This window comes from Maniola hyperantus, chromosome Z (genome assembly GCF_902806685.2).
Source record: "Maniola hyperantus chromosome Z, iAphHyp1.2, whole genome shotgun sequence".
Lineage (NCBI taxonomy): Eukaryota > Metazoa > Arthropoda > Insecta > Lepidoptera > Nymphalidae > Maniola > Maniola hyperantus.
This window is the reverse complement of record NC_048564.1, coordinates 6,824,900-6,851,960: the sequence shown is the minus strand read 5'-3', so window position 1 is coordinate 6,851,960 and position 27,061 is coordinate 6,824,900. Positions and strand designations below refer to the sequence as shown.

The window sequence follows — 27,061 nt, the reverse complement described above, 5'->3', positions numbered from 1 at the left end:
GCACTGTGCTCTGACTATGTTTGTTAGTGCCTAACAAAAAAATTTTTTTTTATAAAAAAATATAAAAAAAATTTAAGGATGTAGGAAATTTTTCTCGGAAAATCAAAGAGTTCCTACGGGATTTTTAAACACCTTAATCTATGCGGACGCAGTCGAGGGAACTGGGTAGCATCGGTTAAACTGGTGGACCTTTAAGAACCCCATGGGAGCTCTTTGATTTTCCGTGATAAAAGTAACATAATTATGTCCTTTTCTCTCAATTTTGAAGAAACTTGGTAAAAGAAAGTTTCTTCAAAATTGGTGCAACAGATAGTTAGGCAGACAAATAGATAGACAGAATTAGATATACTTTCGCATTTATAATATTAGTATGGATATGGGTATCCGTTATTTATAATCTCTCCATTCTAGATAGGGCTGATTTTTCGATTGATATTTTACCGAGCCATTTGTCTTTCAACGTACAACCTGTCGGAAGTATCTGGGCTTCTCGCAGGAATGCGCTTCTTTTCCGCAGCTCGCCTATTTTCGCCTATCCAGTACCCAAAGAGTATACAAACACTACATTCTACCAGCACCGCTGCCAGTACCAGTGCCAGTACCTTTGCCAACGCAAGCACGTTGCAAAACTTTGTCTCACTTATCATCAATTGGTGAAGAAGCTTTTGTTACGATTTCATAATTTTTGATCATTTTATTAATAACACAATAAATTATTATAATACAATTAACATTTAAACTTAATTTATTGTACAAAACGTGGTAGTTAATTCTCTTTTGGCTGTAAACTTGGTTTCACGTCAGGCATTCTTATTTCTTCGACGGCTAAGTTTTCTTCACTTGACTTCAATTCTACATACTTGTATCTAAACGCCATGAGCATAAATATTAACATGTCAAGTAGCATCAAGCCAGCGAATAAGAAAAACTCCTTCCACTGAAAACAGAAATAATTTCTATGATATATTTATTATACAACTCAGAAAATTAGTTGTCGTAGTAGTAAAGAAAGCTTGTAGAAAGATTTCTTAGTTGAAAAAAAACTAGGTACCAAAAAGGGTCACAAAAGTAGGTACCTACTGTGCAGATTTTCAATGGGTTTCAACTTTCATTATGTTATCGTATTGGTACAGAACACTAGGTATACCAATAAAATATGACAGTAGGTGTAAGTAATAAACGTGTAGTTAGTACAAGTGGATGTTTGCTGTTTTATGATATTATTACGAGAAAACACTGCCTCTGGAAACAGTTTACACTACCGAATAAGGCTGGGCCTCACACTAACTATAGCTTTTCAATAACTTTAAGAACATGTTTGTTAAGATAATAAAGAAGATTCTTACTTGAGCATCTAAAAAGTTTCCTTCGACGATGAATACTACAATAAGGTTACCAAAGGCAACCGTAAGTAGCCATACAGATGTTAATACTGATTTCATGCTAGCCGGGGCCTGCGTGAAGGAGAACTCTAGCCCAGTTACCGAGAACATCACTTCCCCCATAGTTAACACAACGTATTGAGGCACTAGCCATAAGATATGCACACTATTCGGTGGAGTAATCGTGACTGTGTTTGCCATCTGAAACAGAACAAAGCTAAGCTTAAGTAAAAAATGTTAACATGTATTATCAGAGTATAGTTTTCTCATGGTCGATGGAGGATGTGTAGAGGGTTTCCTCGAAACAAAAAAGCAAATTATGACTTCGATAAGCTGAAATCTATGAAGTTCTCACGAAAAAGAAGTAGCAAACTATAAAGAAACTATTTCAAATATTATTAATTCTGTTACTAAGCAAATGAAGATACGTACATAAGTTCCATCATTTGTTTCAAAGACATTTATCGTATAAACGGCACCAGCTTTAAATTCGAAATCTTTTTTAACCATAACTTCATTTACAAATACATTGCAGTTTCCTTTCTCTATAGTTTTTTGTGATGTGTCGTCAGTACTTATCAATAATTTTGTTCTATTTTTCTTGTTATCTTGAAGGGTAATGGTTGTCGAAGTGATTACATTTGATAAAAATCTGAAATAACGAATAAAGTTTGCTGTTATACTCAAGAACAATTGTAAACATTGAAAATTGCGGGCAAATTAAAAACTGATAAGACTTGATTGTAGTGCGGTAGTAGGTGATGCAAAAATGTTGGTTGAAAAATCTTTAGTAATTTTGTCTTTTCTACTTTACAATGTTAGTTCGTTTAATGTGAAAGTAAAGATTGATCAGGGAGTAATATTAGGAACTAAAGAGTCTACTGTATTTAATGAAAAACAATACTATGCGTTCTATGGCGTACCCTACGCCCAAGCCCCAGTTGGGAAGCTTAGGTTTAAAGATCCAAAACCCGTTAAGAAGTGGACGCGACCTCTAGACGCCACAACGGAATATCGCGGTGCCTGTGCACAAGCTCATATTGTACATAAACATGGACAGTATGGGTTCGAAAACTGTTTATATTTAAATATTTACACTCCAAATTTACCTCATCAAGAAAAGCAAACATTAAAGGCAGTAATTGTTTGGATACATGGGTATGCTTTCACTTCTAGTTTCAGTCACATACACGGAGGAGATTTTTTGATTGATAATGATGTAATAGTAATTTCTCTTACGCACAGATTAGGTGCTTTCGGATTTTTGAAACTTAATGAAACAGATTCGAATGCCAATATGGGAATTAAAGATATAGTAATAGGCCTCAAATGGATTAAACAAAATGTTCGCTTCTTTAGTGGAGATCGGAAGAAAATAACTGTCATGGGAAGTGGTTCTGCGAGCACATTGCTGTCTTTATTACTGGTAACCAAATATAGAAAACTATTCACAAAAATGATTTTACAGAGTGGTTCAATATTTTCTCCGTCGATATTCCAAAGTAATTATGAAATGGAGAAACAAAGATTAGAGAAAGAAATGAAGACATTGGGTGTTAAAGATTTAAACAGTGCTACATCAAAAGAGATTATTCAAGCATCTCACAAGATTTATAGTAGCAGAGATGTTATAAATTTCCAACGATCTATTGTCCCATTTTCACCAATAATAGAGAGAAAATCAAATAAATCATTATTAACGATGGATATTTACGATGATAGGGCTTTAAAAAGCCTCAATTTCAGTAAAATACCCATACTTATAGGGTTCACAAGTCAAGAGAGCATATCTGAAGTAATTCCTTTTATTCACAACACCAATTATTTGAAATTATTTCATTCATTTTTCAAGTTTATGGTACCGTTTGGAGATGGTTACAAATATGAATACTCTTCTCAAATATATAGACACATTTCAAAAGAGATAAAAAGCTGGTACTTTCAGCGTAGTGCTACCGAGAATTCTATAGATGAATTTTTAGAATATGTATCAGACTTACATAAATACCCGACATACAAATTTATACAATTCGTTCTAAGCTTAAGAAGCGAAATATACGTTTACAAATTTAACTATCTGGGGAAATTTAACGCGGTCAAATCGACTTCTTTAGCTGGTTCTTACATTAAAGTCAAAGGTGCAGCTCAAGGAGATGAAATATGTTACATTCTAAAGTGTGATCCTCTTTGGGAATCTTACGTAAAATTAAGAAAAAATAAACATAATAAAGACAGAATTTTCATTGAAAACATTTCGCAAATGTGGGCAAATTTTGCCAAAACGGGTAAGCCGACCTCGATTAAACATTATGGTAATGTTACGTGGCGTCCTATGACTTTAAAAGAAGATAATGTATTCCTTTTCGATAAGCATAACAAATTAATCAACTCTGAGCCCGAAAGAAAAATGTTTCTATTTTGGAAAAAAATCTATGAAAAATATTATGATCCAAAAAAGAGTAAACGTCAAAGTAAGGATGAGCTGTAAACTTTTCAAAATAGCTGTAACTTTGAAGCTTAATTTTAGATATGTTAATTAGTAAATTACGTATCATGTTTTTATCTGCTTATAAATACGAGAATAAAGTGTAGTTAAAGAGTGTTTTGTTATTAAGACCAACTTGCAAAAATATTTTAAATGTAATAAGATAATAAAAAAATAAAAAAATAAACTTTTTTAATCCATACCCTTATTTTGAAACTGTAATAAACTTATCAAAAAATAAATTAGTTGGTTTATATAGACTGATGAACATATATCTAAGACTCCTTTGCGTTGTGCCGTTGTGTAAAAAGTAACAGAATAACAAAATTTAACTGAATCAGTTTAACGAGTTTTGTGCAAGTGGGCTAAGTGTCTCTTTTATATTTGCTTTATTTCTTACTTTTAAACGATACACAATTATGCAATACAATTATACAATACAAGTAAAGTCTCGTTTACGTACCTTATACTAACACCGTCAATGGCTTTGTTGTTATTATCAATGAAACTATAAACGCTTTTATCAGCGATAAAATACGAATTAGCCGTCTTCTCTAATAAGTGGAAGTGTCCGTTGAAAGTCATATTTTCACAACTACTGTCCTGTGATCCTTGCAAAGTATATGGCAATTCGATCAAAGGGTTAGCCTTAATATCTAGCTCTTCATACACTCCTAAAGGTCCAACTGTGGTGTTAACTGTAGTATTGACATATGGGTTGTGTATATTTAGAGTAAAGTTACAATCGTGTCCATTATAAACTCTGAGTTGTGCCAATCCAGTTGCAACTGGTGTACCATAAGTTGGCTGAAATTTGAAATTATAAGTATATTATACTATTGCTCTGTTACAGTACGCAGCCGTAAGTGATGAACGTCGGCTTTTAGAATGACATTTCATTTTTGTAGAGCGTTGTCTCTGTCACTCATACCCATATGACGTTTATAACCGAGACAGTGCTCTACAAATTTGCTGTCTCCTTCTAAAAATCGATGTTCATCACTTTTGGCCGCGTATACTGTATTTTTAGGTGAGGAGAAAAAACTTGTTCAGGAATTAGTTTAAGTAAGTAGATAATCACGCTTACCAACAGATTAAGTTCTACTACTCCAGATATTATAAATGCACAAGCAGCTAAAATTCCTCCCCAGATCATTTTGTGCAATGGTTTCCTGATCAATTTGCAATACGTCATAAAAGGATATATAGCCTAAAAGAAAAACATACGTATTTAATTACTAATTTAATTTTTATTCTGCTACGCGTAATCCTCAGATTTATTCAGAAAAATGTAGGTATACAAGATAAGCGTAGGTATTTATTTATATTTAATGATTATCGCGGAAAACTGCGAGATTATTGTCTTATTGTATAAAATTCTTAGTATACGTAGGCTATACGCGTTTGGCGAAAGATGACCAAGGTTTTAACAAAATTTGTGAATAGCGTCATAATCCTATGAAAAGCCACACTGTATTTGGCAAGCGGGCTAGAGCCCGTCGCACACTTTCGCCAAACGAATCGGACCAACGTATACAAGGGACTTATTATGATAGCTATCAAAGCTAACTGCTAAAAAAAACAATGTTATCGCCCACTTACCACTTCAAAAAGTGGAATGAAAACTAAGATTAATAGTGGGTTAATAACTTGCATCTGGTCGGCTTTCAACGTCCAGCTACCGATATCCTGTTCCATTCTATCGGCTTGGAATGTCCATCTTGAACCCTAAAAAGTATTTTAAATTTATTTAATCTATTTTATAGAACGTCTTAAAACTGTATCTAACCGGACTATTTCTGTACGATTTCTGTTCATTAAAAATTTTGTTTATTTTTCATTCCGCGTCAATCTTATGCTTTTACCAGAGTCAGAACTGTGCGTTTACTTACTTGTTGATCAAAAAGAGCCCAGAACACTGGTAGTGGTAAAAACAGTACGAGCACTCTTAGGAGGGATTTGATATCTTCTATCATATTCGCATCGTACTTATCGTCAGCATGGTCCAGCCAATGCTCCCTTTTCTGCTTTGACTTGGAGGAGTTCATAATGGCGTGCTGTTCATACAATATTTATTAATATTCTTTTAGTAATTATTATTATTATTATAATACGTAGTGTAGAAAAGTTTATTTTCTATCATGGTCTTAGTAATATTTACATTTTAAAATATATAGATGCATGTTGGCGATGTTCTCTCTTGCAATATGACTTGAGCTGCCATAAGCGATAACGAAATATAAGTAATAATATATTATGTTAATTATATTAAAGTATGGAGCAAAAATACTGACACCAATACATGACGAAACTTTTCCCAAAACGTTACCAGATGGATTTTTTATAATGTACAGTCTTTTGCCAGCCACGAAGAAAACTGAAACAATCATAAGGAATCTTAATAACTTACTCGTAAATATTAACAAATTGTAATTAACTATTGTTTTTATATGTAGAAATGCAACTGTATCGATGGGGATTCTGTGACCAGTTTTGGAATATTTTGTAAAACAGCTGCTATAGGTACCATGACCTAAGCTGCAGACACATTACTGTGTCGTGACATATTGTAAGTTTGTAACGCAATCGACCGACCTATCATCATCGTCCTCTGTTGCGTCACAACACATCACAACGCAGCAATATATCTGCAACTTGGACGGTTTTTTAAATATAATTTTAGAAGTGTAGTTGTACTTACTGATAGATATTATCATGAGGACGCCAGGAACGCCAAACGCTAAGGAGTAGCAGCTGTTTTCACCAAAGCATTTTACATCAGCCCTTAGTATCGGTGTCAGGAAGGTAGATATCAAACTACCCGCGTTGATTGAAAAGTAGAAGAGAGAGAAGAAGTATCCTAAGTATTTTTCTTGTTCTGGCAACTTGAATTGATCTCCACCGAATGCGGAGACACATGGTTTTATTCCACCTGTTCCAAATGCTATCAACAACAGCGCTAGGATTGTAAACTCTCTGAAAATAGAGAGTGATTAAATGTAGGATTTCACTAGTAATCAGGGTATTTTACACAATATTTTTATTTCTTGTTTCGTCATAATTATGATGATCAACCTATTACTCGTGCTCACTATAGAGCAAGGGTCTCCTCTCAGAGAGAGAAGAGTTTTAGCCATATGTAAAAATAAGTAAAAGATTTATAGGTACCTAATGTAATAAGTAATTTAAAATTTAGGTAGATAGATAGGTATTCAATATGTTAACTAGTACCAAGATCAAGAGACTAATTAACCAATTGCAATGCGCTAGTCAGCTGTCGGGCTTAAAAGGTGTTCCAAGCGGGCGCTTTTTTCTGGATTTTATCAAATGCAAATAAGTATATAGAAATTATTATCTATAAGTACTTACAAGGGAGGTAAACTAACGGGCGGCATTGCAGTGACGGATAACAGAATGCTTCCCGTCGCGTACACCAGCGATAGATAAAATATTGTCCTGAAAAAAAAATAGGGCTAAATATAGGCTTCATAAGAAAGCTCAGAGTCACTCAGCGGGCGATGGAGAGAGCTATGCTTGGAGTTGCTCGACGTGATCAAATCAGAAATGAGGAGATCCGTAGGAGAACCAGAGTAATCAACATAGCTCAGCGGGTGGCAATGGTCAGGGCACATAGTACGAAAAATCGATAGACGTTGGGGTCCCAAGTAGAGGTGTCAAAAAATAATGTACCTAATAAATTTATTAAATATATAAATGTATTCAAGATATTCGTTTTTAGATTAAAACAAAATTGAATACAATATATAATAAGTAGTGAAAATTTGAGAAAATCCTTCCTAAAAAATAACTCAGGCGTTCGATCTTTGATACGCCGCGCGCGGCGCGACCGAGCGACGATATTAGAATAAAATATATTAGGTAGGTACAGCTGAATACAAATATCGTCGCGATTCGACGGTGAATAATTATTACATCGAATTTTCGTATTGGCCTGTTACATGTTGACTGTGATGATACGAGTATGCGGCTAGTATTTTTATCATTTTGTTTGTTTCGTAATACATTTTGAATGCAGTTTTATTTATTTGTGAACTTGAGTGTCGATAAATATTTAATGCGAATAATTGTAATGTAGATTAGGCAAAATAATGTAGATTAGGTACATTTTTGTGTTGTGATAGATTTGTGTCGCGCGTTAATAATACCTATTATAGTAGATTTGTTCTTTTTGGAAATACTTGCGTCATTTTATAAATCGTATGAGAAAATGTTTTTCAAAGTGTAGGTATTATCATACATTTAAGTATTATAGGTAATAGGTTAGGTACGTGAAGTGGTATTGTTCTTTTTAGAAATCATCATCATCATTTTATAATTCGTATGACAATAAATATGTAGAAATGTATGATAATAAATATAGTAGTTACCTACTAAAAAGATTTTTTTATAAGTAACTAGGTAAACTTACCTACCTATTGTATTGTAGGTATCTACTTGACATTGCTTTATCGTTCTACTTCTTTTTATTTTTACATACATAGGTAGGTACTAGGTACTGTATTCCGCGACAGGTTGAGATGGCAATCGGGGTATGAGGCGGGGGTGACACCCTGCACACCCGCACGTCACCCTCGCTCGCCCGCACTGGGTTAGCACAGGGGCCGTGCGGGTGTGCGGGGCATTCCCTCCCCGATTGCCATTTCGACCTGTCGCGAAGGTATGCATTGGGTACCTATTAAGAGTAAAATTTAAAATTTAAATCAATCGAGTTAAATACAAGCTATACCCTAGTTCTCGACCTTATTGACGGTTACGAGAAAGTTGTTTTTTGTCATATTCTTGTTCAGTAGGTATCATTCATAGATTGTTAAAATGTTGTTCCCTATGTCAATAAGGTCGGAAATCGCTTGCACCCATTTATCTGCTTGCGCCTCATGGTGACATCGGTGCAAGCAAATCTCGACCTTATTGACGGTTATGAGAAAGTTGTTTTTTGTCATATTCTTGCTCAGTATAATTCATAGATTGCTAAAATGCTGTTTTCTGACGTATGTCAATAAGGTCGAAAATCGATTGCACCCATTTTTCTGCTTGCGCCTCACGGTTCAAGCAATTTTTTTTGTGTAACAAAATAATGTAACGTTAATAATTATTAAATATTTGTCTGTAACACGTGATAATATTGTGATACACACATGAACCTGTATTTGACACCTCTAGTCCCAAGGTGACTAAATGGCGGCCTCGCACTCGAAAGCGCAGCATTGAAAGAGTGCGTTTAGTAACTAAGGCCATTACGAACGTGCGAACGAGTTCATAAATCATCACGATCATAGGGTAGTGCTATTGCCGCAGAAGTCGTTATCGATAAGGAAAACGCCAAAAGGAAAAAAGGAACCCTTATAGGATCACTTCATTGTCTGTCTGTCTGTCAAGAAATCTACAGGGTACTTCCCGTTGACCTAGAATCATGAAATTTGGCAGGTACGTATGTAGGTCTTAATTTAAGGGGAAAAATCTAAAAACCGTGAATTAGTTAATTAATAGACATCCACAACTGAGCACGGTCTCCTCTGTTTCCTCACGATGTTTTCCTTCACCGTTAAATAAAATGCACATACCTCCGTAAAGTTAGAGGTGCGTGCCCGGGATCAAGTTCCTCTCCCCCCCCGAATGTTGTACTTAATTTCAATCAACACAGTCACACTGCGTGCGCGAACTGACTTCCTTGAAAAAGGACCCCGGATGGGTTCGGAACTAGCCGGGCTAACGTCGACTAGACACGTGAGTACAGCCGGGATAGATATTATTTATAATTTCAATCAATTTACCTGAAACGTCCTAACCATCCATCAGCGATCATAGCGCCCATTAGAGGGAAGAAGTACGCGAACATCACAAAAACATGGTAGATTACCGTGGCGCTGTCATCTGTGTAACCCAGTTTATCTCGAAGGTACAGGGATAGTACCGCTGAAACAAAAATAGTAAATACATAAATCCACATAAGCACAAGTGAAGTTAGTGCAATTTTTTCTTTAATGTTACAAAGATAATGTAATACTTTTAATGATAGCGGAAAAAACCCGCAAAAAATTGGTAGGTACATGCATAAATTTCTCAGTGCAATTCAATACGGGTTTCATTGTATTCAGAATATTTAAAGAGAAATATTTATAAGTACCTAGGTAGATTCTAATAAGTATACCTAACACATTCACACTCATTTTTCATTTATGGAATAGGTAGGCTCCCTGTGCGAAGCCGGTGCGAGTCAACTAGTCATAGGATAAACCTAAGATATAAAGAGCGATTCACGAATACCGCCACTAAACACACCAGAGTATGATAGTACACCAAACAAATATTGATTTTTAACATTAGAATCTAAATTTTAATTTTATTTTATATTTGAACTCTGTAATAATATGGGTACAATTTGCCTGAAATAAATAACATCATTATTATCATCATCATCATTATTATTAAGCGCAATTTCTTTGATTCTACAGAAAGGATCTGGTATTCATAACTGTTTCAATCTATAATGTTTTATGGAGGCCTTGAACTCCTATCTGGCGCTTATATACCTACTTAATAAACATATTATTTTGCATTTTGGGGTTTCATTTAAGGGCTTCCCAAGGTTTGGAGGTTTCTTAGAACCGGGCGGCTTGCTCTTTCCATCCCACCCTCAGTCTGTCGCTGATTGGATGAAAAATCCATTTAGCATTTTGGGGCCACCATCAAGCCGGAGGCTCCACATACAATGAAATCACATATAATAAAGATGCAACTGGTCAGACTGTAAAGAATTGGATAGGTAAATAAAACAACGTAAAAATTAAGAGCATGAAGATTAAATACTACGAACTATTGTTATCGCAATCCATTGCAAAATAAATCGATTAGTGTTAAATTTTAAATTTTTTTTAATTGCCATTTTATACTAGAACTAAACCCTTATGTATTGAAAGAGTGAAACAATAGACTATTCTTAGATACTCTTGGTTTTCTAACATCATTGTGATTTCTGCTTATGTTTTACGATTGGCACATTATGTCGTAGTAACTTTATATTATAATGTAGATAGATGTGGATACTTTAACACGTGTTGGAATGAATAAACGGTAGGTGTCTATAAATTATAAAATATCTACTTAGTCTTCAATGTTTTATTTTTCCTGTGTAAACTACTGTAAAAGAACGAATTATGGTAGGTAAGTGGAAGGATTCACTAAATCGTAATTGTAAAAGTCCAAACTGATCTGTGATAATTGTAAATATCGATTTCTTTAGCATTTGTTCTTTCAAAGTAAAACAATTTATTCAAAATAGGTAGGTAATAAATTACACTTTTTGATGGTCGGTTGTTGGATTTGTAAGATGATATAGTGTTAGATTACCTATTAAATCTTAGATTAACTCAGAGACTTGAAAAAGTCCGAATAATAATGAAAATAATCTAAGACCTAGACAACACGCAGTCTTGTTTATCTTACCCCTAAAATGTTTTTGTAAAGAGCGAAGCTGGAATGAATGAAGCGAACTTACGAGGCTGAGTGGAATAAAGGAGGTCGAGGTGGCAAGCGAAAAAAGCGAAATAAAGGTCAAGTAGATGAAGCCGAAAGAAGGGACAACGAAACAAGTCTTCTGTTGTAGTCTTTAAAAAATACACAACCAGTAAAAATTTAGTAAGACGCCGAATTCAATTTTTTTTAATTAAGTATTAGGACTTTTGTGTCTCTAAGATGTGAAAGCCCAAAATCCCAGAACAGTTCATACTATTGCTATTAAGTCTTGGTCAATCCTAGATTTTTAAGATCTACCGTAGTTCGAGTTTTCACGGTAACTCTGGACGGTATTTGAGCAGATTGAGCATCAAGCATCAATAAAATATAATGAAGTACCTACTTAATACGTTTTTAATAGACTTTTAAGTTAGGAAAATTAAGTAGATACGGTTTATTCTACGACCGTATAGTTGTTGTTTCCTTTCTATAACATTTTATCGTTATATTATTTTAAATAAAATATCACAGCGGACTAAACTTGCAATAAAAAAATTCCTTTTCTTTCTTAAGCTGACTAAGATGATCAGCCGGATTTTAAAAGCTAGAAGACAAGCAAATTCTACGATCACATTTTCGGTAACTGCACCTTTGTGTCAGTATGCGGTCTCTTTTATAGAGATTATGCTCGGCCTGGCATCTATTACTTTTTGCACCCTAAATAATATTCAAATTCAAACTGAGCTTGCAGACACGTGCTGAATGCAAATAATACCGATATCGATCGTGAACGGGACTATATGAGTGTATCGCACTCTTCATTATAATAACAATCATAAAACAATTTATTATACCTAACGGTAATCCATTTTTATGTTTTAACGAAAGCGAAAGCTAATTCCTAAGGTGACATTGACTTGTGTCTATGCTAAGTGATTATAGTCTATGGTAGCTGATTTTTAGGATTCCGAAGTAAAACAAGGAACCCTTTTAGTTTCGTTATTCGTAAGGTCCATATATCCGTCAGTATATCCGTCAGTCTGTGTGTATAAGAGTTACAAGATTAAATTTATTAAGGTCAAAGAAACCATAAAAATACCTGTTACCGCTACAGCTACACAGAGGTTCTACATATTCAAATTTCGAAAAGATAAATACTTCAGGGTATGGTAACTCCTGAACTGAAAAGTGAGAGTAGGTTTTTTATTTTAATTTGCTTTTGAATAGATATAAAATAATTTATAAAAAAGGCCTATACTTGTAGGTATATTTATATACCTACTATATATGCTTCAAGTCACAAATGTTTAGATACAGGTAGGCGGGGGTCATTGAATTTTCCGGCCAAGTATTATATAAATGCAGCAATATACGAGGCAGTAGACACTGTAGATAACATAAGCATGCCAATGTCAATTTTACCTATGTAGGTATTCGCAATAAGTACCGATTGTAAACGATCGCTAGTCAAATATTTAATTTGTGTCATCGATTGGCTTGAACAAATGGCACTCGAGTTGTAGGAGATTCACAGAAAATTAAGTATTTGTTACAATTTATAATTTTCTCTCCGCATCTCAGACACATTTACCCAACACATGTGAAATTAATGAAGCTTAGGGCATGATTTGTACAGAAGGTTAGCTTTAATTTTTATTAGAACATTTTAATTGCATTAAAGCTATTAATAAAATATAAGTAATAAATATAATGGACGGATGACATCAGACGAGTCGCAGGGAGCCGCTGGATTCAGGCGGTGGTGCAAAGCCGTGGCGTGTGGAAGTCCCTACAAGAGATCTATGTCCAGCCGTGGACGTCTATCGGTTGATGATGATGAATAAGTGTAATAAAATCAAAATAATGATGATGTGGGATGTTTTAACAAACAGTGATAGCACAGTGGTTAAGATGGCGGTCTTTTAGTCGTTGGTCGGGGGTCCTATCCGGGCACGCACCTTTAACTACCAGTATTTTAAAAACCGCATGAAAATTAACAAAAAATATTCATTTCTAAAATTGTATAAGTACCTACCGACCAAAATATTTGTACGCCGCGGGCTAATGTGTTGAACGTTAGTAATAATAATTATCATCTTTTGTAACACACATTATTATGCAAATAAAAAATAAATAAAAGAATTTTCGCAGATAAGTGCATTTTAATCAATTAAATTCTTTCATGTAAACAAGAACATATTAATAAACAATAATATTAACATACAAAAATTTATATTATATGTAAAATAAAAAGGTGTGTTTAGGTATAGTAAAATTTTACGTACTTCGTATTCCATAGTATGAAAATCTCTCGCAGAACTCATTTGTGACGATAAATCCCACTGACTTTGGGTAAGGTAGTTTCTGTAAAGAAAAGAAAACTAGATAAATAAACTACATTATGTACTAAGTCATAAGGTACTATACTTATTTTAAAATCATTAAGTCTGGCATACGTTGGCTCTTAGGCCATAGGTAGTTGCACCGTCCGTCGTTGTGTACCTACTATTCGTGTTTAGGATTTACCCGGTGGGTGCCAACGGGATCCTATTAGATAGGTACAAGCCTCCGTTGTACCGTCCATCCGTCTGTCTGTCTGTCTGCGGGCTGTATCTCATGAACGTATACGTGGAGAGTTGAAAGTTGAGTTTTTCAATAGAAAAGTTCGTTATAAAGACGCTATAAATGATGCCAGCGACTTCGTCCGCGTGGATTTAGTCTTGAAAAATCCCTTTGGAACTCCTTGATTTTACCGGATAAATAAATTATTATTTATCCGGTTTTTGATATGCAAGCTAATTTTTGTACCAAATAATGCACCCATGTGGACTTATGTTTTTTAAAATCCCGTGGCATATTCGATTTTCCGGGACCAAATGTAGCCTTAGTCCTCAAAATGCAAGCTATCTCTGTACCAAATTTCGATGGCCCGACAGACAGACAAAAAACAGACAAACACACTTTCATATTTCTAATATTAGTATGGATTGTCCTGTATATATAATATTTCTAAAGTTAGTATATTTGTAAAAATTTGTGTTTTAATGACGGCACGGAATGCACAACCATTTGGTCCCAATTTTCAGCTCGTCAATTATCGAACCGTATTTAGGTCAAACTTGTTTTAAATTCCTTTACAGATTGACCGCGAAGCTAGGAACTGCTTTAATCTGGATTCTTAGCTTTACGATGCCGCAAACCTTCACGGTCGAGTCGCCCAGAGCGAATAAAAACGAAAAAAGAAGGCCAAATCCAAAATCATCTATTCCATTAGGATTGAATAATCTTTGAAAGTCAAAAACAAAATTTCTCGTTGAAGCAAAATAAATGTTCGGTGAAAGGTTATCTTTCTATAATATAAAAATGAATCACTAAATGTGTTGCTCATCGCATATCTCGTGAACCGCTAAACCGATTTCGCTAATTCTTTTTTTATAATAGAAAAATTAAAAAAAATTGAATCGACTGTTAGGTGGAACGAAGTTCGCCAGGGCAGCTAGTTATAAATAAAATTGTACCTGCTCTATTGAAACCTCCGTATAACAACATAACAAGTAGAAAATGCTTATTATAATACCTAATTAATTTTTAATTAATTATATATAATACCTATTGTCATTTATTTATTTTTATTGTATTTTAGTTTTAAGTTTATATATTGTATTGGGTTTATACCTTTAAATAAATAATTATTATTATCAAACAAGCAAATATAGACACGTAACTACTTGCAAAATGATACCTAAACCAAAGACGCCTTATATTTTCAAGAATACATAGGATAAAAAAGAGAGATAAAGATAATAATTAAATGATTAACTAGATAGGATGCGAACGGTGTCGGTAAGATAAATGTGACTCATCCAAATTATAAATACTTAGGAACAGATTGTAAATGCGAAAATTTGTTTGTTTGTCTGTTACCTTTTCGCCTTATGGAGATAACTTACAATCCGAAAATGACTATAGGTTTCTATACTTTTTTTAAATAATTCACTAAAGAAATAAATCTCCAGTTACAATGAACAATACCTCACGTCACATTCCTAATAAATTATGCATACCAAAACAGCTTTATTGTGAAGACTCATCTAAACACCTTGACAGCATGTTTTAAAAATTACAATATGTACATATATAGTATCTACTTTAATATTTTTGAAAAGTTAAGCTCGAAAAGAAAAGTTCTGCGTAATCTCTAGAGACCTTGTTGAGTGGGTGGTAATAATGATTATCACTTTTCTATTTTCAACCGTCTCATTGGCAGTTTCACGAAAATTGAATGACCAGTCCCTCTTTCTTAAAGTCAGACTTTCTCTTCGGACTAACTCCAAATATATAATAATTTATTAAATTAATTATTTATTAATTTATTTATTTCCCAAACACCTGAACCAGTACCTATAATAGATATGATTACAAATTTCTACATTGATGTCAACATAATTATTTTTCCTTATTCTACGTATGACCCAGATAGACAATTTGCTAACATAATATCTGATTGTACGGTGTACCATAATTGTTTACTTAGCAACGTTTGTGAATGTCGACTTATTCCTTAAAAAATCGTTTTATGGATTCCATCAATTTTTATGTTGCAACGAAGTGTCGTAAAGTGAGTTCAAGGAAAAAATCTGATTTGCAATTTTGCCTAAATGATATTGAGTCTTCATAAAACCGGTCAAGTGCGAGTCGGACTCGTACACAAACGGTTCCGTGCCAACGTGCAAGATATACCTAACACTTTTAATAATTTTATTTTTTTATAGTTTTCATGGTGTCGATTTTCAAATTTTTTAACGGGATGGCTCCATTTTCATATCTGGGCGCCTTTCTGAAAAATAATTTAACTGAATTTCTAATTCAATGTTGGGTTTTGAGTCAAGTTCTTCACCAAATACCAAAATTTTGGGTTTGTAACTCATTTCGTCTACGAGTTAGAGACCCGTGACACGCGGACAGACAGACAGCAGTGACATTAATAGGCTCCGTTTTAATCTTTGGGTACGGAGCCCTAAAATTAAGATGTTAAATTTCAAAATAGCTGCCATACAAATTAAAACATTTAAAATTTATATAAGCAGGTAGTGTTTGATATATCTTGTACAGTTCTTGCAATTCACGAAGGCGAGTGAACTTTACTTGTGATTACGTGGTATATATGGGCATTGCGTAAGTGTGCGTGCATGTCGGACCAATCAGTAGCGAGCTAACGCACACATTTAGTGTACCTTACTTATCACGATACGACTTAAACACAAGCATGAGCCACTCGCCCTCGTGAAATGCAAGAACTATACGATGGTACGGAACCTTTCGTGTCAATTAAAAACATGACCGGTTATTTTACCTGCCTACTTTGAAACAAATAAATTGTTAATTTAATGAAATGAAGTGTTTTACTTCACTGTCCGTAAGTAAAAATAGAAAAACTATATTTCAAAATTTCCCCATTCCCGGAATTTCCGGGAAACCAAAAATTTTATTCCCGCTTCCCGGAAACGGAAAAACGTCGGAAAAAACGAAACTTTATATGCTAGCAGCACCAGACCTACCTATCTATAGCCACAGGTCGAGATGGCAATCGGGGTGGGGACGCCCCGCACACCTTCATAGCCCCCGCGCTAAACCAGTCTAGCGCGGGTGACGTGCGGGAGTGTGGGGCGCTCCCCCGCCTCATACCCCGATTGCCATCTCGACCTATCGCGCACTATACAAATATGAGCGCGATCGGTGTCGGAAAAATAAAAGTAGGTAAGCATAATATCTTCCATTGCACATGCGCGGTTAACTCTGTTCAGAGGAAAATCGTTCCGATTACGTAGGTATATAAGTAGGTCCAGCTATTTAATCAAGCAGTTTTTCATTGTCTCGACCGAGTACGAATAGGTATGTCAAGGCGAACCGTTGGACGAAATGAGTCTCAGTGAAGGTAATGATTGCATTTGACTGCTATTACCTACGTTTTATTTACTATGCAGAACAAGTTATCATAATGCTAAGTTGTAAGGATTGGCTGTTTACATGCATAGATAACTACTTTATGTAGGTAGGTTATACATGACACGACGGATAGACAGAAAGACAGACAACAAAGTGGTCATAAAACTTAATAGTTTATTTATACATTTTAGTTTCAACCCTTCAAAATATACAAAAAAAATCTAAGAAATTTTATAAATCGAAACATTATTATAATCTGTAGGTACCTACATAGTAAGTACAACCGAGATTTTACACGTATTCTATATCGTTCCACTTACAGTAAGAACCTACGTGAAAAATCTCGTTTCTAAAATCAGTAGCTTGAACTGTTATAAGCATGGGCCGTAGCCAGGAATTGATTTCGGGGCGTTTAATCAGGGTCTTAACCATTTCAGGAGAAAAAAATTTGACTTGATAAAGTACCTGCTGGTTAGTGCAATTAACACATCGAAACCCCTTCACCCCCTCCCTTGATATCATGGCTTGATCGATGATAAAATAATAATTCAGGTTCCGCCATCTATTGCTGAGTAGCAAAAACATATGAAAGCTGTTTGTTTAAAGTACAATAATTAATTTAAAAACAAAAATATTGAATTAATTATTATTAGAATTTGTGATAATAAACGGAACTGCTGGCATAACGTGGTCTCCGAGGCACGGAAAAAACAAAAAGGCCAAATTTACACCTCCCAAGTCAGTCACCCATCCACTTACCAACTTGGATCAACGTTGCTGAACAATCGATTCATTTATATCAAGCCTCATTTTTGTTAGATTTGCCGCAATAGTTAGTTCTCTTAGGTTAATTGGATTACTTTGCTAGGAACTGCCTGAAAAACCCGGTGCGGGCGTGGGTGACGTGATCATATTAATTTTATCTTTTTTAGTTAACGTACGTAAATATTTCATTTTCCTTCATTGATTAACCAATAATGCATTGAATCATGCACAGATGGCGCTTCTTATCTTGACGTAAAAAATAGGAAATAGGAAGTAGAAATTTAAATTTAAATTTATGAGCATCTTGTTGTATTCGTTTAAAACCCCAATATAATTATTTGTAATAAGCAGAAGCAACATAAAATGTTCTTTTAGTAAATAAAAAAATGTTTTAAACATAAAAACGTATCAAATTCCTAAATCGCGCTATGAAAGTTTTTTCTATTTTGTAGTATATATAGAAGTATTCACGTAATACTGTCGGGTGTCCGTGCCTACATCGTAAGGTAGTTTGCGGAAGCTGCTCAAAGTTCCGCATATGACGGACTACTGTGTAGTGACCAATTTTAATGATTTGGCGTTCGTCAGATCAGCTGAGCTGAGCTCGCCACCCCACGTATGTAGGCGCTTTGACACCCCGGTATGACCAATATTGCTATTCGTTGCCAAACAATAGTAATATTGGGCATACTGTTTGCTGGATTAGAATGTAATTTTTTTATCATCACTGTAAACACTGAACAAATCTATACTAATAAATAAAATTGAAGTGTATGTCTGTAATTTCGATTTAAACTGTAACATAACTGAATCACACATTTTTAAAATTTATGTCCGTCTGTCTGTTTAAACGGGCTAATCTTCAGAACGGCTGAACCTATTTTGACGGAACTTTCACTAACAAGTAGATTACCCAGGAAGTAACTAAGGCTACTTTATAAACAACTTTTAAAAAAGGAGGATTTGTGTTTTTCTACCTAACTATGTACACCGAAATCTCCGAGATTTCTGAACTGATTTGCGTAATTTTTTTTAATCGATAGAGAAACTTTGCGAAATAAAATTGTACTATTAAAATTTGGATTCCAACTACTGAATTCTGATGCTGCAGGACCTGACCACCAAAACTGATGGGATTTAGAAACTGTCGATTATAAATTTATATTGGAGACACCTACCATGTAAAAATATTGTCGTTAAACTCGAGGACCCGACTTCTCAAGCTGATGATGTAAAGAATTACATTCCTAATTCGTGGTGTTTACTATCTACGATATATTTTTCTATTCGTTAGTTAACCTTCTTCAGATAAAACTCACAATCCAACACTATCTCTGAAGAGCTGTCATTGTACTTTCGTCCTCGAATTGAAGTTACGAGTATTTAGTTCCAATTTCCATTATAGAAACAGAGTTGTTATTGATAAAACATTTTGCAAAATTGACGATAGGTTTGTAGTAGACTGAAGTTTCGAGCTGATGGTGTATTTTATGCATAGACTGACCTATATATTACTATGATTGTATGATTTTTACTTCCGTATACGTCTAATGACGTCAAACTGACGTCATTTCGATGTTAATGAGACATGGTTCCAGGGCAATAGCAATTTGCGGGACTTATACGGTCCTAAATTTCTTAGTGCAGTTCATTAGGTACGGGTTTTATTAGTAGGTATTCAGAACATTTCAAGAAGAATCACTACCTACCGGGGAGTTCCCACGAGTTTTAAAAAAACCTAAGTCCACGAGTACGAAGTCGCGGGCATCAGCTAGTGTACAAATAATGTAATAATGCAAAGTAACTTAGCCAGTAACGTTGTAGTTAGCTTGGTAAAAAGTAAATTTTTAACCCTCATACATAACATTATTCATACATTCGACATGAAAATAATAACATTATGTAAGGCGTGGTTAAAAAATACCTGAAACTAATCAGTACCATTATTAAAAATGTGAGTGTGTTTGTTTGTTGGTTTATTAGTTTGTTGGTTTGTCCTTCAATCACGTCGCAACGGATCGACGTGATTTTTTGCATGGGTATAATTAAGGACCTGGAGAGTGACATAGGCTACTTTTTATCCCGGAAAATCAAAGAGTTCCCCCGGGACTTCAAAAACCTAAATCCACGCGTACGAAGTCGCGGGCATCAGCTAGTAGCTAATAATATTATTAGACCTTAATCCTTTATATGACAATACTTAAGGTAGGTATTATGTACGTAACTACTTGACATATGATAAGCCACTCGATTGGTTGTTATCAAAAAAATAAGTGATACAGTTACAAGACGTTTGTTACGAAACGCATATTGTATTGATACAAGAGTAGATTTAGATTAGCTCTTCTTATCACCAAATCTGCAAGCAATACGTACACTGATAAGTAGTCTTAAAATATTGTCTAACTAAATATTATCTTTTTAACGTCTTTACTAAAAAATCTGGATGGAAAATATCTAATCTTGTTACCTTAGATATAATATATATCTATGGTAACCTCCAATTATAATATTAATATGTATCAACTAGCTGATGCCCGCAACTTCGTTCGCGTCGATTTAGGTTTTTGAAGTCCCGGGGGAACTCTTTGATTTTCCGGGATAAAAAGTAGCCTATATCACTCTCCTGAAGGTCGATCACGTCGATCCGTTGCTCCGGTGCGACGTGATTGAAGGACAAACCAACAAACCAATAAACCAACAAACAAACACTTTCGCATTTATAATAAGGGTACTGCTGATACAATGTGTAGGTATCGACATGTTTTTACATTACCTACTACCTTAATTCCTACCCTACGCAGTGGGTGTAAGGGTAAATACGAATAACTCTCCTAGTACCCACTAGTGGGAGAACCTGGTGGGTATACGGGTCAGCTACCAGTTTTTTTTGTAGATTTGTTACTCGTGGATACCAGGATTTATTAAAAAAAACAGGATTTTGTTTTAAGATTACCTACTTGTTTTTCCACAAAAACTCGTAAAAAGAACTTGATTCTGCATAAAATACCGTTACGGTCGAAAGTCGTTTGCGGCTGCCCGTAAAATTATTTTGAAGATATACCTACCTATAGTGCGCAACAGGTCGACATGGCAATCAGGATATGAGGCGGGGGGGATGCACCGCACACCCACACGTCACCCGCGCAATACCTCACCGGGATAGCGCAGGGGGCTATGCGGATGTGCGAGCCGTCCCCACCCCGATTACCATGTCGGCGATTAACATTCGACCTGTCGTGTAGTGGTAATTTACTTACTTAATTATTTACTTTATACGACGTAGGTAGTTGAATGCACCTTCGTTCAGCAGCTGTGGTACAGTCTAAACTACTGCGGTCTTATTTTAAGTTCTACTTGATTCGGAGACTCTGTGAAGCTATACCTAATCGTCGTTTTCATTAAACGAAAGATTCCATTGCTGAACAAAATCTCTTAGTAGGCATAGGGAGTAGGGACTCTCACACGATGCGATCTTGACTGTCTGGATTCAGGCTCCTTGCGACTCGCTTGATGTCGTCCATCCACCTCGTGGGCAGTTTTTCAACACTACGTTTCCGGTGCGTTTTCGCTAGATATTCGTTGGGACCCCAACGAATAGCGGAAACGCATTTCCCGAACTCTTGTGTGGGCGCCCGCCGCCTAGAGCGCTACTTCATCGTGTTTTGAAAAGAGCAACTGCTGAGTTTCTTGCCAGTTCTTCCGAATCGGTGGTAGATCACGACGTAGTATGACACTGCATTTGTAAACACAGGGCTTAACATGCATTTTACATGTCATCTGCATTACCTTGATTAAAGGTAGGTACCTACTTGTAGCCTTTCACCTTATAGCGTATTTTTATCTAGTGGTTTATATCTGGAGTTTTTTGCTGATGGCAGGTAACATCTGATATCTGTGATAAAGATATCAGATATAATGATAAGATGAGAACATCTCTGACATAAAGCTCTGTCGCCTAGCCACTTAGCCACCTTGTGATTTTCAATCATCATTCATTCAATTTATGGACAGCCCGTGAGGGTCAGACCTTCGTCATTTTATAAACGCTAAAAGTTTCTCTGCGCATTGTCCTTAACACAGGGAGGAACGATCAGCGACTATGAAATTTGGATCATCGGTGGCTTTGGCAGATAACAAGTAACAAAGGTGTATTATACACCTTTGTTACTCCGTGTATATATCTTTCGTCAAGTCATCAAGAGTAGTGTATTTTTTTTTTGGAATAGTACCATAGAATAGTACTTATTAGAAATCACGTCATGCATTACCAAGAGTGTCACGACAACACGCTGCTAGGCACCCTTAAACTCTAAGTTAAACTTTACTACATCAATGGAGCGAGCGATGGAGAGACGACTGTTAACCTGCAGCAGTTACGTATGGAGCGCACTACGAATAAACCCCTCTAAACATAGTTACAGTACGCGGCAGAAAGTAATGTACATCGACCTTTAGAAGGATTTAGCAGATTTGTAGAGCGTTGTCTCTGTCGTTAAGACCGACAAAACATCATAATATTATGAGTGACAGAGACAACACTCTACAAAGCCGAAATGTCATTCTAAAGGCCGATGCGATGATTTCTTACTTTCTGCCGCGTACTGTTGGTTTAACTTTGTCCACGCTTTTATATGTAAAATAACATCTACACGTGTCATGTAATTATAATGCAGGACAATAGTCAATGAATAATAATGAAATGTCTCCGTGTGTGCACATAATGCCCCCAATAGAAGTCGCTGGAGGGAGATCGCACGAGCAGCAGTGAAGAATTCATAGCTACGACCACTCTGTCAAGAGTGAACGATTGAGAAGAAGAATAATGAAATAAAATAAGATACGTTCCATTATACATAATATAATACGCGACAGGTAGAAATGGCAATCGGGGTATGAGGCACCCGCATGTCACCCGCGCTAACCTGCAACGGGTTACCACGAGCGCTGTGCGGATCGTCCCCACCCCGATTGCCATCTAGATCTGTCGTTTACTATAGGTAAGTACACATCTAAAAAAAATCTTATTTGGGTCATATTCAAAGTTTTTTTCTTCTTTTTAGATGCTATCTGTTCTACTCTTGTTCATCAGCGTTTGTCTTGCTCATCAGTGAGAACGGTCCTTTTCAAGTAACATAATTTATAGTATAATAAGTAATATATATTGATAAGAACCTTATGCTTTTACAAACGTCTTTGTGCATGAAAAAACATTTTTTGGATAACCTGTTTACAATCAAAACAAATAACTTGTGTGATATGTGCTAAATGTCCCTCCCTACCCGTATGTTACCGAAAATTTGTGAAATCTAAGAATTGTGTACAATTCCTAGGAAACCGTTAAGTATTTGTCAAAATTATGTACCTATGTATTATGTATTAAATGTTGTGTGAAAAGTATGTATGTCCTAGGCGTTGAGTGAATATCCTAATTGATTTTAAAAATAAAAATTATTACTTTACGTGCGAGAAATAAGACACAGTTAAACTCTGAATCACGATGATGATCATTATGATGCCGATAATGATCTTAATGATAATGTCATTGATTTAAGATCAAGTTTTGTTAATGTTAAGTTAAATGGGTTATGTCGAAAGACTCGTTTCAACGTCCCTTCGTTCAGCTTCGCCTATTCAACCTTATTTTACCACGCATGTCACCTCCTTCTTCGTTGCTTGGGGCTTGTTGCTTCGCACTTCACATAAAAAAGACGAAAGAAGAGTGGGGTGATGGGGTGACCAGGTCATACAAACTTTTACATACGACCTAATCTTCTGCATTACTAGATGAGAGACAGATAGACAAAAACTTTCGCACTAGGTAGGTATACAAATTGCTATTAACTGGAGCATTTAAGTAAGTACCCTGAGATTTTTCATCTCGAATTTAACACATTTCCGATTGCTGTTTAGGAAATTTATAAAAAATCGTAGGAAATATTTATAGTATTTGTTACACACATTCCGCACTGATTTTAGGTGACATTTCCTAGGAATTCTATAGAAAGACAGATTACATACTTTTTCGACAGCTATACATAACGAGTAATGACTTGAAAATTCGTACAAGGACACATAGGAATGCCTTCGCCCGAGCTTGACACACAGCACACAGCCAACTTTTTACTCCGTATTTTATTTAAAACATTATAATATAGGTATATACCTACGTCAAAATATATTAAATTATTTAATTCTTCAATAATCAAAAGATTGCAGCCATTAGTTAACGACAACATTAAAAGTACTTAAAATTACCCATAAAATAAATGCGAAAGTGTGTTGTTTGTTGGTTTATTGGTTTCTTCTTCAATCACGCTGCAAAGGAACGTCAGATCTACCTATTTTTTACGCACTACTTGTCTAGAACTAGAACTAGAATCCCAGGAAATTGAGTTCTACGACATTTTTAAAAATCTAAATTCACGGGGATGAAATCGTGGGCATCAGTTAGATGGAATAAAATTGGATCGAAGATTTATTCTATTACTAGAGGATGCCCGCGACTTCGTCCGTGTGGATTTAGGCTTTAAAAATCCCGTGGGAACTCTTTGATTCTCCGAGATAAAAAGTTGCTTATGTCCTTCTCCGGGACGTAAGCTAACTCTGTACCTAACTTCATCAAAAGCGGTTAAACTGCTGGGCCGTGAAAAGTTAGCAGACAGACAGAAAGACACACTTTCGCATTTAATATATTAGTATGGATAACTTATAAATTAATTATTCGCAACTGTATTTCTTCAATGTTAAACGCAAAGCCTGATTCGAAGCCAAAATTGCATTTTAATTGACTGGGCCTTGGGAATATGCTCAACAAAAAATTGCCTATAGATATGATATTCAAAGAAATAAAAACATACGCTAAGAATATTATTTTTATCATTGTCATACGTCTCAAAGCTGAAATTATATAACGTGTTTTAAATTTTTGGCTAAAAGCAACTGTTGTAAAAAAACAGAAGAAAACAACGAAGACATAAATATTAGAAAGGAAAATAATCGCAACATTTTTAAGACATTTCTCGTATGCAATTTAATATAAGGATACTGACCCCCGATTCTTTAGCAGCCATTGTGTTCGGTAGTAAAATATAAAGTATGTATTCAACATGCACTAATTATATTATTTTAATAGAATTTAAAAAAGGCGCGAAACATAGTATGGGCGTTAATGCATTGCGCTTGCGTCGAGACGAGCGCACAAATAGCGACCACGACCACAACTAAGAATTGTCAGCCTGTCAGGTTACCTTAATTATCATCGTGTGTCTCAACTCTCAATTATATACTTCTCTCTTGGTTTGAGTTGAAGTGGGTTATTTAATCACGAACGTAACGACACAAAACCTTTTAAGAAAACTCATGCAGCCTCTCATATCTGAAAATTGTATACATATTGCGTACGCACTACGACACGTTTCAGATAAAAGTTACTTTTTGAATAGAACATCTAAAGAGGTGTTTAAGCCGCACTCATGCGCATCAACATAATGACGTGAGGGGATATCCGGATTCAGACCCGTAATCGTCTTACGTAATTTAATAATATTATGATCCACTGCAATTATTTCTTAGAATAACTATTATCCAAGTTGCAGATGCAAAGTAGTATGCAACGGTTTTTTACCACTTTTAGGTGTAATTATAATCTTATCCAACGCTTTTGAGGCGAAGACCTTGTCTTTGAAAGTGGAAAAGACCCAGTAGGTCATACAATAGACACCCAATATGCAACTCTACCCGAGTGACTCTACAAATACGTATAGCTACGCAGTTATATAAAACCTAACAGAAGTAGGTAAATTATGGCAGTCCCCCTTATGTGTCCATTCTTCTGAATTGCGTAGTTATAGTGCGCGACAGTCGAGATGGTAATCGGGGCAAGGCGTTATCCTGCACCGGGTTAGCGGGGGCTCTGTGCGGGTGTGAGGGGCGTCCCACCCCGACTGCCATCTCGACGTATCTAATGTTCGATGAAATATTTCAGTAGGTAACTAACTATATCAGTGTTTTTTATTTAATTAAAAACCCATGAAAAGAATTTTCCTTCTAAGATGATTCTTAATGTTTTAACACAGAATACGTAATAGTAGGTATACCTACCTCAAATGTTTTTGTTTTGTATTCTTGTTTGTTGGTTGAAATTAGTACCTACCTAGTACCTACCTATTTTATGTATTTGAATATAAACAGTTACTTATTAACTGTAGAGGTGTTAGCTTACCCTTTTCTTCAGCTCCTTAGTCAGGAGTTCACAGTTTTGCAAATCCTCACACTCCATAGAATTGTTAAGCAATTAATTTAAATTAAATACCTATCAATGCTAATGAAGCAAAGCAACGTCAGTTTAGATAATGAAGATAAAGAAGATATTGCAACGATAACTAATAGGTAAATTATACTCATTTGTGTCGGTGATCGAGTTATTTCATACCATAGACTATAAACTAGAATACGTCTTAGCGCGTCTAAGTCAGTTTGCAATAAATGACTAGGTACATAATATTATGTACACGTACAAATTAGATTCGCAATAAATTATAGGTTCATGGTGCCTACGTCATTTTCACGGAGAATCAAAAGTGTTTTATATTCAGATGACGTCGAAAACGAGGCATTCAAGCAATTACTTTTCTCCCTTAATTTTTCATTGTTAGTGGGTAGGTACCTACTTACTTTACCTACTCAGTTTTTCAGATACTCTGCAGGTTAAGTTTTTTATAGATGTTTTGATAAAATAAAGGTTTGTTAGAACATAATTTGAGTTAGTTTGAGCTACAAGTACTTAATTGGAATATCCTAATATTCCTTCTGATACTTTTTCGTCTTAACCTTTTGATGATAAGTCTGTTGAATGACCAACTATCTAAAATAAAAATAAATTAGGTTAAAATTCAGCAATTTTTCTGAGGACAAAAACTAGTCCGTCCGTTCAGTATCGTTTATTTTATTTACCTATCAGAAATCAGAAACTCATATTTACAGCAAACATTTTATCAATGAGTATAAA

General features: G+C 35.3%; 2 protein-coding genes across 3 annotated transcripts; one reads left to right on the top strand and one right to left on the bottom strand.

Moving 5' to 3' along the window:
- Window positions 1-654: 654 nt before the first annotated feature.
- LOC117995797 (peptide transporter family 1-like) lies at window positions 655-26,409 on the bottom strand. 2 transcript variants are annotated; one of them, XM_034983809.2, is made up of 13 exons: window positions 26,276-26,409; window positions 13,626-13,704; window positions 9,660-9,801; window positions 7,237-7,323; window positions 6,569-6,843; window positions 6,162-6,244; window positions 5,760-5,924; window positions 5,470-5,595; window positions 4,955-5,077; window positions 4,331-4,674; window positions 1,815-2,034; window positions 1,347-1,583; window positions 655-937 (listed from the first exon to the last, which is right to left on the bottom strand). In XM_034983809.2, the coding sequence occupies exons 1-13, from the start codon at window positions 26,330-26,332 to the stop codon at window positions 767-769; spliced, it is 2,109 nt and encodes a 702-aa protein (XP_034839700.1). In that variant the 5' UTR covers window positions 26,333-26,409; the 3' UTR covers window positions 655-766. The 2 variants fall into 2 exon arrangements, with proteins under 2 accessions (XP_034839700.1, XP_034839701.1); XM_034983810.2 differs by lacking the exon at window positions 26,276-26,409 and adding an exon at window positions 25,104-25,291.
- LOC117995804 (esterase E4-like) lies at window positions 2,084-4,019 on the top strand. The gene has a single exon (XM_034983818.2). The coding sequence runs from the start codon at window positions 2,152-2,154 to the stop codon at window positions 3,868-3,870; it is 1,719 nt and encodes a 572-aa protein (XP_034839709.1). The 5' UTR covers window positions 2,084-2,151; the 3' UTR covers window positions 3,871-4,019.
- Window positions 26,410-27,061: the final 652 nt, after the last annotated feature.